The sequence below is a fragment of the Plecotus auritus genome (genome assembly GCF_963455305.1).
Source record: "Plecotus auritus genome assembly, chromosome: 8".
NCBI lineage: Eukaryota > Metazoa > Chordata > Mammalia > Chiroptera > Vespertilionidae > Plecotus > Plecotus auritus.
In genome coordinates this window covers 148,523,234-148,536,331 of record NC_137782.1, presented here as the reverse complement: position 1 = coordinate 148,536,331, position 13,098 = coordinate 148,523,234, and the positions used below count along the sequence as shown (strand labels likewise).

General features: G+C 35.3%; 1 protein-coding gene across 3 annotated transcripts in view; it reads left to right on the top strand.

The window, feature by feature from the left end:
• FOXN2 (forkhead box N2) overlaps positions 1–13,098 on the top strand; it is a 62,508-nt gene that overhangs the window by 43,586 nt on the left and 5,824 nt on the right. For 2 of the 3 annotated variants that reach the window (XM_080683211.1, XM_080683212.1), the window contains exons 3-5: positions 279–385; positions 3,463–3,527; positions 11,831–11,899. In XM_080683211.1, coding sequence (XP_080539337.1) covers positions 279–385; positions 3,463–3,527; positions 11,831–11,899 — 241 coding nt within the window. Of the gene's footprint in view, positions 1–278; positions 386–3,462; positions 3,528–9,820; positions 9,859–11,830; positions 11,900–13,098 lie in introns of all 3 variants that reach the window. The other variant, XM_080683213.1, reaches the window with a different exon arrangement.

The window sequence follows — 13,098 nt, the reverse complement described above, 5'->3', positions numbered from 1 at the left end:
TCATTAAATTGTTTGCTGTTAATGCCATTAAAAAATAGGAATTATTCTTTGATGCCTCACTTAATATCATATTTCCTGAAGTATTCCCTATGAGGCTGCATAGAAACTTTCTTTTTGAGTTTTCAGTAACAATAATAATGGCTAACATTTATTGACATCTGAAAGTGTGGAGGGCCACTTTGTACAGCCCTCCATGCTGGTTACCGTATAACTTAGGGGTTATATCATTTTCACAGATTAAAGTTTCAGGTTATTAATTCTTGTGTATTTTATTTTAGGTTAACGGGAAAGGTTCCTTATGGTGTGTTGATCCAGAATATAAACCCAACCTTATGCAAGCACTGAAGAAGCAACCTTTCCCTTCAGCATTAACATCTCCAGAAAGGTACGGGATCTTCCATAGAAGTATCAATGGTGCTTTATAAGATTTCCCTGTATGAGATGGAGAAACTCAACAAAGTTGTAGGGGTTTGGCGTTTTTTTATTGACAATTATTTATGGATAAGACATTAGCGTAAGGCAGTTTTACTTATAGTCTAACTTGTGTTATTAGGAAACAGGATATTGGATAGTTAAGAACATAAATTCTGGAAAATGTAGTCAGTTCTGAATATATTATAACTAAACTCTAAAGACAGTTATATGATTTTAAGTTACAAAAGGCTAAATCATTTTAATTGTCTGCAATACTAATGCTGTCCTAATGATGTGGGAAATTAAAGGTATATTTAAAAATGTTTAAGTAAGATGATTGTTTGTAATTGTAACATTTTGTTTTGATTTTGCAGGTAAATACAGTTGTAATGTATTTCCTTGCCTTTTGCTTTCAAACTCAGTGACTCCTCTTGGTCTTATAGCTTTCCCATTTTAAATTGCATCTGAAAATGATACGATTTCCTTAAATCTGATTTTGTTTCCTTTTTCTAGAGAAGCTTTCAGAATCTTTTTTAATTCTATTAATGTACATTCATTTGAATTAAAAATGCCAGATTTTGTCAAGATATTTTTAAGAGTTTCTATAATGGTTAATGTGATTTTTGGAAAAATTTTAAACCTTTTTAATTAAAGTAATAAGTGGAAATTTTCAAACATACAAAAAAGTAGGGAGAAAGTTATAATGAATTCCCAGCTACAACAGTTATCACCACTTCATATACTAGTTTCTTAAAATATTATTAGATAACTTTTAGAGGTAGCTAAAATACAGTAAAAAAATAAGTAAGGCTAATGCTGAAATTTATGTACATACTAGAGGCCTGGTGCACGAAATTTGTGCACGCAGGGAGGGTCCCTCAGCCCGGCCTATGCCCTCTCGCAGTCTGGGAGCCCTTGGGGGATGTCCAACTGATGGCTTAAGGGAGCGGGCCTAAGCCGGCAGTTGGACATCCTTAGTGCTGCCATGGAGGCGGGAGAGGCCCCCGCCACCGCCACTGTGCTTGCCAGCTGTGAGCCTGGCTCAGGGCTTTGGGCTGAGTGGTGCTCCCCCTGTGGGAGCGCATTGACCACCAGGGGGCAGCTCCTGCGTTGTGCATCTGCCCCTGGTGGTCATTGCACATCATAGCAACCGGTCATTCCGCTGTTCAGTCGATTTGCATATTAGCCTTTCATTATCTAGGATACTCTTAGAGATTTTAAGCTTATTTACCATATTAGTAGGTAAAAGGATCATTGTAACAAGAACTACTGAGTGATTTATTCTTATGAATGAAATATAGAAATTATCAGATTATATCTTCATTGTTTAGGAGTTGATATCTTTATTAGTTAATGTTGGTGCTTATGTTCTGGTTAAAAAAATGATAATTTAGAAATTGATAAGTTCAATGAGGATCACTTATCTGTTTTATTTAGCTATGCTATTTTTTAAATTAAAGATTAAATGGGAGCCCTGGCTGGTGTACTTAAGTGGTTATAGCGTCAGCTCACACACTGAAGTGTCCAGGGTTTGATTCCCTGTCAAAGGCACGTACCTCGGTTGCAGATTCTTCCCTGGCCTGGATGGGTTGCATGCAGGAGGCAACCAGTCAGTCTGTCTCTCACATTGATGTTTCTTTCTCTCTGTTCCCCTCTTCTCCCTCCCTTCTACTCTCTTTGAAAATCAATGGGAAAAATATCCTTGGGTGAGGATTAGCAACAAAAAAGAAAAGATTAAGTGGGAGAATTGGTGCAATTTTTTGTATACCATCAAAAACACACTTCATTGTGTCTTTGATATGTTGCATTTTCATGTTTACATTTTTTAAATCATATGTTTAAAGGTAAATAAAAATGATTTATGGCTTAAAATAGGTAGATAAAACAATGACAACATAAAGGTTATAATCTTTGACCTTAAACATTACTTAGTATTTTTGTTTATTTTTTCTGTTAATCCTCACATGAGGATATTTTTCCATTGATTTTTTTTTTTTTTTTTTTTTTTTTTTTTAGAGAGAGAGAGAGAAAGAGTGTAAGGGTGGGGCGGGGAGAGAGAAAGAAATATTGATGTAAGAGAGACACATTGATTGGTTGCATCCCACATAGGCCCCAACCAGGCCTGGGGGATTGAGCCTGCAACTGAGGTACATGCCCTTGACTGGAATTGAACCAGGGGCCCTTCAGACTGTGGGCTGATGCTTTATCCACTGAGCCAAACTGACTAGGGCACCTATTTTTAGAAACATTTTTTCCTTTACATTATTTGGCAAAATGATAGTTCCAGCTGACCTGCTTTTGTGTGGCCCTTTCATATCATAATTGGTAATTCTAAGGAAGAGAATGAGATAGTGTATATAAAACTGTGAATAGAATATACTTAATTTGGTTAGAAAAATAGATTTGTTACACTGTAACAAACTCCAAAAAACAGAAGTAGTTTGTCCCAAAAATGTTTTAATCTTTGGAATTAAAAAGAAATTGCTGGTCTCTTTTCATGGATATAGAAAGTTCAATGTGATAATGATATTTACTAATAAAATCAGGAACTTAATCTGTTTTGCATCATTATCATTCAGTGTTCCTTAAACATTTGTTTTCATAAACTCTTTAATTTTTGTGGTAATACCTATAGTGATAAAATGTCAAACTTAAGCATTCAATACAACACCAAATACTATTATGTATTGCTATTGTTCCAAGTATTTTATTTTTGTTTTTATTGTTCCAAGTATTTTAAATGCATTGTTCTTATTTAATTGGCAGAGAATCTCTATGTGGGAGGTTTAATTATTCCTATTTTACAGATGAAGAAACTAAGAGATTAATTATTTTGCCTAAGAACATCCAAATAGTTGTGATTTAATCTTGATCTTATGTTCTTTCTGCTTTGGCATTCTCTTCCTAAACTAAGTAGTATTAAACAAAGAAAACAAGGTAAAAATTGTTTGGGCTTTTTTTTTTAGAAATTAGTTGTGTTTGTGACTAAGTTCTGTAACAAGCAAAATAAAGATTTTTATAAGTTTTTTTGTCTTATCTCTTTTTCAGTGGCTCTTTATCACCTCACTACTTAAGCTCTGTACTCAAGCAGAATCAGGTGCAAACCCTCAAAGGTATGTATAAGATCAGTATTTTAAATCATAGAATTTTAGGTAAAATATTAGGGTTGAAATTTTTTTCTAATTATAAAGCAATTATAGGTTTATTGTAGAAAATTTGAAAAATAAAAATATTTATAAAGGAGTAACTAAAAACCTACCCTTTCTACTGTAAACATTTTGATACAATCGCTTTGGTCCTTATTATGTTTTTTTTTCATGAGTAGGTATGTTTGTGTGCATGCACAGACACACACATAGACATATCTTTTCTCCAAATACTGGGCTCATACTATATATACTGTTTTATATCCCATTTTCATTTCCTTTAACATGTATTTTTCCTTAAAAATAGGAAGATATTTCTCAAAGTACATCTTAGATTAGAATAGGAGGTTGGCAATTTATGGCCTACGGAATATACTGGTATTTGGCCTGCCACCTGTTTCTGCATAGCCTGTAAATTAGGGATGGTTTTACACTTGTACGTAGTTGAAAAAATAAAAATAATATTTTGAGGCTTGTGGAAATTTGCTGCAACAGCAGAGTCAAGTAGTTACAACAGAGACCTCTATATTGTATCCTTGGTTTTGCCTCTTGGCCCACAAAGCCTAAAATATTTACTTATTGATCCTTTACAGAAGTTTGCCAACCCCTGAGTTAAATAAAGTTCAGAATAATTTTTATAGGTTATTTAAGTTAAAAGAACTTTAAGAAGACAATAAGTTAATTTTTAAAATTTCATAAACTTCTTTTTGAAAGTATATAAAAGTTCTGAATTTTAGTGGGTTTTCCCCTACTCATAATTGATATTATAGATTAGTAATGTGTTAATATAAAGTTTCTAGCATTGTTGCTTTGGAGCCTAGATAGATTTCTGTGATTTTTTTAAAAAGAGAAATTCACAGACCAAAAGCATTTTCATATATCAGAGACACATTGTCTCTTTGGAATTTCACTAAGCTGAGCATAGGAAGCAGTATAATATTGGTCTTTAACAAGGGAAGGAGAGAATGGAAAAAGTTTAAGAGAACTTTGCAAGGAAGTTTAGTGGATATGGAGTCCACTTCAGATATGTTCTGGCATATCGTAAGGTAAGTATCCATTTTTCTATTACCTAATGGATATATGTGGTTTCTCTTTATGTTTATGTATTGTTGAAACTTCCTTTATCTTTGTATTACCTCACTAATTTCTGACGCTTACTCTTTCAAGCTCAGTTTCTATACACATTTTGAGAACATTTTCTTTCTGAATTCTGGGGTTTATTTAGAATCTTGTCTTGTTCTTTTCTCATATCATCTAAATTCTGCTTCTAAATTCCCTTTGGGGAGCAGACATTTTCACAAGTTTCTCCTGCTAGTTTCAATCCCCGGTTTTTATAATTTGTGTATGTACTTCCCTTTCATTTAATGATTTCTGTATGTTATGCATCATCTCCCCATTGCTGCTAACACTTTATTTCCCTTCATCTCTGTACTGATAAGTCTTAGACCTATTCCCCTAGTAAGAAGTAACTTGGTGGGGTAGGTATTAGTATTCTGGGGTAAAAAAAATGCAGGTCTAGCCTGGAATAGACTTTACAAAAACTTAAGAAAATATATATTTAAATTAGGTTGCTTTAGGGCATTTTCATAGACTTCTGAGGAGATTTGCTTTTTATTCTCTCTAGATATATTTTCTGGGGAAAAGTTTGAAAAATACAATACTAAATGAATAAACAATTATTTATTCTACAAGTAATTGTTGAGTTCTTACACAGTGCTAGACACTGTAGTGGGTGCTTTGGGATATACAGAGATGAGAGAGACCCAGGTCCTGATCTCAGAAAACATACAGTTTAATTGAAGAAGGTTGGCGAGAATTATGCAGAGTACACTGGCAGGAAAGGAAGTGAATGGCAAATTAAGCTTAGAGGTAACTCAGGAAAGGCCTCTTAGAAGAGAAAGAGTGTGTTTGAGTTGGGCTCAAAAGTTTGGAGTATACTTAACTTTGGGTAGAGTTTTGGTAGGGTGCAGTTACTGGGAAATGCAGGCTGAAGCCTACAAGTATAGAAGAAGACCAGGTAGCCTTGGTCTAGTGGGTGTAGATGTGATTATTTAACATGAACAAGACAAAAGAAAAAGCTTAAGCAAATCAAGGAGAACTTTGTTAACATGAGTTTGAACTTTTTTCTGTAATTAAAATATTAATTAACATATAGTTCCCTACATTTAACCCTTACAACAACTCTTTGAGGTATTGTTACTATATTTTACAAATAAGGACACTGTTGTTTGGAGAAATTAAGTAACTTTCTCAAGGTCACATAACTGGTAAATGCTATAGAAGGAACTTTGATTTCAGAGCCTACACTCCTACCAGATATGGGTCATTGGGGAAGCTGCTGAAGGGCTTTAAAGAATGCGGTGATATTATCAGTTTTGTAAAGATTACTTAGGTGCACTGTTGGGCTCCAATGTTAGAGTCCAATGTTATTTTCATCTATCACTTCATGGAAACACCTTTCTAATTATTATATTAGAGCTATATTTAGACACATAAGAGCGTTACACATTAGGCTTAGGAACTTCAGAAACCAGTATCAGCCAAAATGGGTGCAGCAGTTTGTTTAAAGTATAGTTGTCTTGCCCTGATCAGTGTGGCTCAGTTGGTTGAGCGTCGTCCCATGCACCGAGAGGTCACCAGTTCAATTCCCAGTCGAGACACATGCCCGAGTTGCAGGCTCTGTCTCTAGTAGGGAGCATGCAGGAGACAGCTGATCTATGTTTTTCTCTCATTGACATTTCTCTCCCTCTCCCTTTCTCTCTCTCTAAAATCAATAAAATCATATAAGAAATAAAATTAAAAGAAATAGTCTATAATAATAATCTATAATAATAAAAGTATAATATGCTAATTAGACCAGACAGCCAAACGACCTTCTAGATGTCGTTCCGGGCGTCCTTCTGGACGACTTTCCAGATGAAGCTGCAACAGCAGGGGTGAGGCAAAGGCGGCCGCCACGGCAGATGGGGGCTGGGGCAGAGGCGGTTAGGGGCGATCAGGCAGGCAGGCAGAGGTGGTTAGGGGCGATCAGGCAGGCAGGCGAGCGGTTGGGTGCAGGCCGGGCCTCTAATAAAAAGTATAAAAAAATATATAAAAAATAATAATAAAAAGTATAGTTGTCACTCTTGTTCACCTTAAAATGACTGATTATATATACTAGCATCTATGTTACAGTATTGTATAACAGTAGCAGGTGGCACAGGAATCTCATACTGAGATAGTAAAACAAAACCTTTTTTGTCAATGTTTGGTGTGCTGTGCATTTATAGTAAATTCATCAGTGAAAAACAATGCAGACAAAAATGGAACTTACATTCTAATTAGTAGATTTTAGTATTTATACATAAGCACTAGTTTACTACAACAGATATAAAATTTAGATAGTTAATGGTGATGTTAGAGGCTAAGTGCAAATCTAAATTTAATTTAAGGTTGCAAATTAGCATAATTTGTGTCTTTATTGAAATGAAAGTAAACCCATGGTCCAGGCAGCTTAAAGTGTTGTAATTTATTGAAATTGCTCTCCTAAAGAATCTTTAAAGAATCACAAGAGACAGCTTCTCCATTTGGGTGCTCTGTAAATGTGTATGTTTTGATGGAGGCAATAAATCTTCTTATACTTATTGTTGCGCTTATGTCCATTTAAATTCTGCCTCTATGCTTCTCATATCATTCCTTAAGCAAATGGACTTGAGAATCAGATAATAGAAACTTGTTATCTTATAATCCTCACTTTCACAGGGCTAAAACTTGTGCCTTTTAAATTTTTTCTCAACTATTATTAATTTTCCAGCAGCAAGCAAGACTAAGGAAATGTGTGAGTTCACACTACTGACAGAAATTTATTTGAACCAGTCATTAAATCAGTAGTATGTTTTAAACTCCAATCAGAACTAGGAAGGCTAAAAAGGGAAATAATATGACTTCGAACTGTTGTTTTTTAAAATCCCTATTTGGATCACTTTTGTGGTTCTAATGACAACTGACTTTTAACTGTAAGTGAATTATTTGCTTAATCTAAGTAGTGTCGGAAAATATATACAAAAGACTTAAGAAACAAAATTTTTTTCTTCATGAACTGGATATGTTAGGTAATATAGCTAATAGTATGTGTTTAAAAACAGAGCCACCTTTAAAATAGTGTTAAATACTTACAATGAAAAAATACGAGGTGTTTTTCATTGTGACAATGAATAAGTCTTCAGTTTAATCTTAATACCAAGACAGATTGGGTACTATAAATAAAAATTGTTGTAGCCTTGCCCAGATGGCTCAGTTAGTTGGAGTGTTGTCCCATACACCAAAAAGGTGGCGGATTTTGGTTCCTGGTCAGGGTACATACCTAGGTTGGGGATTCAATTCCCGGTCGGGGCACATAGGAGAGGCAACCAATTGATGTTTCTCTCACATCGATGTTTCTCTCTTCTTCTCCCTCTTCTCTCTAAAAATCAATGAAAACATATCCTCAGGTGAGGGTTAAAGAAGAAAAAAAAATGTTGTAAAGCTGTACAGGGAGTTTTTGTTCCAAGAAGTTCAAATTGTATCTTGGACAAATCATTGATAATCAGGTGTTCTTGATTACCAAGTGTTATGGCTTCTTTTTCTAATGAATATTTTAATGGTGAAGTTAAACTTTAAATCAGAGTTAGCATTAATTGGCAATGCATTGTGGGAAGCATACTTATAAATGTTCTAAAGCAAACAAATCAAATGTAGATAAAATCTTGCACAGAAGTATTTGGTTCTATAAAGTTAATTTTATAGGGAGAGTTCAAATTAATTAGGTATAATAAATTTTCTACAAGAAATAAATCTATTTAAGGAAAACATCTATTATTCTACTGTTACAAAAATAGTACCTCATTTTGTTATCACTTTAAATATTCAAAAACTAAGAAAAGAAATGGTGTTCATGCAGCTTACTTATAATTGCCAAAATAAGCCTATTATCAGTTTTCTTTAGTTTTAGGTATAGTGTTCAGAAATATAACTCCTTGAATTGTAATGGAAGTTAGAGATATACTAAATTTTAATAAGGTTTTATATGTTACATTTATAAGATTATAAGTTTTATAAGATTATAAATTTTCTGAAATTATTTCCTCATAATGAATTTCAGTATTAGATTTGCTCCTTCCCCACCACATCCTTTATATATATATAAATTTAGATTCTATTATATTTTATATATATATATATATAATTGGAAATAAGGAAGACCTTTTTTTGTTAAAAGAAAAATTATTTCATTGAGTAGGAAAATCTCTGTGCATTTGCATAATGCCATGCAAGTTGTGTCCTGCATAAGGACACCTGGCTGAGGAAAGAGTGGGGTCTGAAATCCAGCCCACCTTCCAGTCTTCAAGCTGTGTGCCTTGATACAGGGAAGCATTCACCTGGAGGCAGGGTTGCCTTTTTTCCAACTCACACAGAGATACAATATGGGCTAAGGGCTGCACCTTTTTCACTTCAAAGACACATTAGAATACTGAACTCTATCAAAGTTGTAGTCAAGTCTCTTTCTAAAAGGAAAAGGAGAGGTCTTTGTTTTGCTAGCCTCGTGGCTATGACATGTGGGAATCATTGAATTTTTTTTTCACTTGCTCTTTCTGCCTAAATGCTTTTCCTTCGGATATGCACATGGCTTCTTCATTCTCTGACCTTCCTGAAGTCTTTGTTCAACTGTTACCCTCTCCTCTTCCCTAACCTCTGTATTAAAAATTGTAACTACTTTTCTCAGTATCTCCCTTTCCTCTAATTTTTCTCCCTAGTGCTTATGACTCTCTGGCTTATTGTACTTTAATTATTTCTTTGTGTTTTGAGAGGTTAGGGATTTTCCTTTTTCGTTTTCTGCTGTATGAAATAATGTCAGGCTTATAACAGGACACTTGGTTTATTGAATGAATAACGGAATCAATAATTTCCAGTATATTCTGTAATTTTCTGCAGAATTTCCTATTAAGGGCTGATGATGGAGTAAAAATTGAAGGCCTGAGTTCTGGAGGTAGACTACTGAGGTTCAAATCCTACTTCTCATTCCTAGAGATTCATCCTCTGTGTCTGTTTTCCCATCTTTAAGATGGAAATACTAATAGTACACGTATCATAAAGTTGTGAAAATTAGATGAGTTAATAATACTTAAAATATGCCAAGACTATTGAAAGTACTCAATGTTAGTTAGTAATTTAGTGATACTCAGCTTAATCTAAGGAAAGGAGGGCAAAGATATAATATACTTACTCTTTCCACATTTATTAAGGACCTACTGTTGTTCCCAGGTATTATGGAAGACAAAAGGTAAGATAATGTTTCCTACCCTAAAGAAGCTGACAGTCTAATTGGAAAGACATTCATGTAGAGACTTTGTTTCATGAGGTCACATTTTATTTAAAGGAAAAGAGCTCTAATATTATGTGTACTTCCTCATAACAACCATCTTCTGATTTACTTAAAGTCAGTAACAAACATTGCCTGCCTTTATGGAATTTACAGTGAAGTTGAGGGAAGAACAAGTCAGTATCTTTATGACTTTATTATTTAAAATAACTTTATAATTAGATATTGCAAGTAAAATGGAAAACTGGGATAATAAAATTTTTCTAGCTTTGAGATAGAAATGGGAGGTTTCATGTCTGAGTCTTATTTTAAACTTATCCTTTATAATCTAAAAAGTTTAAATATTTTCTAACTTTTCTTTCATATTTTAGGTTATACCATTTCACTTTTATTCAGTTACAGTTATTCAAATTAATAGATCACTAAGATGGAGAGGGCCTTTCAGTAGAAAAATAGATATGAGAGCAAAATGACCTTATCTGGAGTAGAACCTGCTGGTTTTACCAGCCCATTTTTCTTATGGAATATTCATAATTATGTTTGACCTCTTGAATATTATATAAATCTATAGTACACATAGGCTTATATATAATTATGACTAAAGATACTAGTACTAATATTTTTGTGCCAGCAATAATTATTCCTTTAGCATTTGTATATTCATATGACTAGACTGTCCAATTACATTTATTTTTATTTCCTTTAGCATGTGATTAATGCATTACTTTATAATTGCAGATATGACTAGATAAGGATTTTTTTTTAATGTTAAAAAGTAATAATGCCTTAATATACATTCCTAGGTAATTTAGTCTGTTTAAGGACAAACCTTATTGAACTGGAGTTTAGGTTTTGATTTTCATTGTAAATAATTAAAGAATAAAACTTTTATTATCTCTATACCTGTCAATCCTCCTTTTTTCAATACTATTCACAAAACTGTTCATAATTTTAAGTGAACAAAAGCAGATGGCAAAGTATGTACTTCATTTTGTTTATTTTTTTTTTAATTTTTATTGAATTTATTGGGATGACATCCTATCTAATAAAAGAGTAATATGCAAATTGACCATCATTCCAACACACAAGATGGCTGCCCCCATGTGGACACAAGATGGCCACCACAAGATGGCCAGCAGAGGAGGGCAGTTGGGAGGGACCAGGCCTGCAAGGGAGGGCAGTTGGGGGCAATCAAGCCTGCAGGGGAGGGCAGTTAGGGGTGACTAGGCCAGCAGAGGAGGGAAGTTGGGGGTGACCGGGCCTGCAGGGGAGGGCAGTTGGGGGGACCCAGGCCTACAGGGGAGGGCAGTTGGGGGAGACCCAGGCCTACAGGGAAGGGCAGTTGGGGGGGACCAGGCCTGCAGGGGAGGGCACTTAGGGGTGACCAGGCCTGCAAGGGAGGGCAGTTAGGGGCAAACAGGCTGGCAGGGGAGCAGTTAGGCATCAATCAGGGTGGCAGGGGAGTGGTTAGGGGGTGATCAAGCTGGCAGGCAGAAGCGGTTGGGGCAATCAGGAAGGCAGGCAGGCGAGCAGTTGGGAGCCAGCAGTCCTGGATTGTGAGAGGGATGTCTGACTGCCCGTTTAGTCCTGATCCTCCCTGGATCGGGCCTAAATGGTTAGTCGGACCCTTGAGGGGTCCCAGATTGGAGAGGGTGCAGGCTGGGCTGAGGGACACCCCCCCGCCTCCATGCACGAATTTCGTGCACCAGGCCTCTAGTTGATTAATAAAATGACATAGGTTTTAGGTGCACAATTCTATAATGCATCATCTACATAATTGTATTGTGCGTTCACTACCCCAAGCCAAGTCTCCTTCCATCACTATTCTTTTTTTAAATTAGAATACACACCAAAATCTTAATGTTGGTTACCTTTGGGTGCACGCAAATGCCTATAATAAAAAACATTAAAATTGTTAGTTTTCCTTTTTCAGAATCTGATATTGATGCTGCCACTGCAATGATGCTCTTAAATACTTCTATAGAACAAGGAATTCTAGAATGTAAGTAATCATGCTTTATTTTTAAAATACATTTTTGTGAGTGCCTTTTTCAATATAATTTAGAATGCAAGATATTTAAATGGTATAGCAAATCATTCTTTCCAGCTAAGTTGTATTTTTATCCGAATAATTTAATTTCTGTTTTACTATATTTCCATTTCTTTACTGAGCATTTGAAAGATTGAGATTAATGCTATAATAGATCATGTTACATTGACCAAGAAATGAAATAGTGTATTTAGAAATTAAGCTTGAAGATTTAAAAGTAAAAATGAAAGCTATAAATAAGAAAATATAGGAAAGTATAATTATAACTTTGGAATAGGAAAAGAAAAGCCTTCTTTAAATATGGCTACCCTAAGTAAATCAACAAACAACAAGTGCTGGTGAGGATGTGGAGAAGAGGGAATCATAGTACACTGCTGGTGGGAATGTAGACTATTACAGCCACTATTGAAAACAGTATGTATTTTTCTCAGAAAATTAAAAATGGAACTGCTGTTTGATCCATCAGTTCCATTTCTGGGAATATATTCTAAAATCCTGAAACACCAATCAGAAAGAATGTATTCACCCCTATGTTCATAGCAGCATTATTGCAATAGCTAAGATCTGGAAACAGCCCAAGTACCCATCAGTACATGAGTGGGTAAAAAAGTTATGGTACATCTACACAGTGGAATACTATGCAGCTATAAAAAAGAAGGATCTCTTACCCTTTGCAGCAGCATGGATGGACCTAGAGACCATTATGCTAACTGAAATAAGCCAGTCAGAGAAAGACAGATATCACAGGATCTCACTTATACATGGACACTATTGAACAAAATAAACTGATGAACAAAATAGGTCCAGAGGCATATTAAAAATTGTAACTACTGTTCTCAGTATCTCTCTTTCCTCTTTTCTCCCTAGTGCTTATGACTCTTTGGAGTTGGGCAGGAGCTGGGTGGAGTGGGGAAGTACGAGGAAAATAGGGGACATCTATAATACTATCCTATATAATAAAAGAGTAATGTACAAATCGACCAAATGGTGGAATGACTGGTCACTATGGCAGGCAATGACCACCAGAGGACAGACGCTCAATGAAGGAGCTGCCCCCTGCTGGTCAGTGCGCTCCCACAGGGGGAGAGCCGCTCAGGGGCTCACGGCTGGCGAGCGCAGTGGTGGTGGCAGGAGCCTTTCCCGCCTCCACG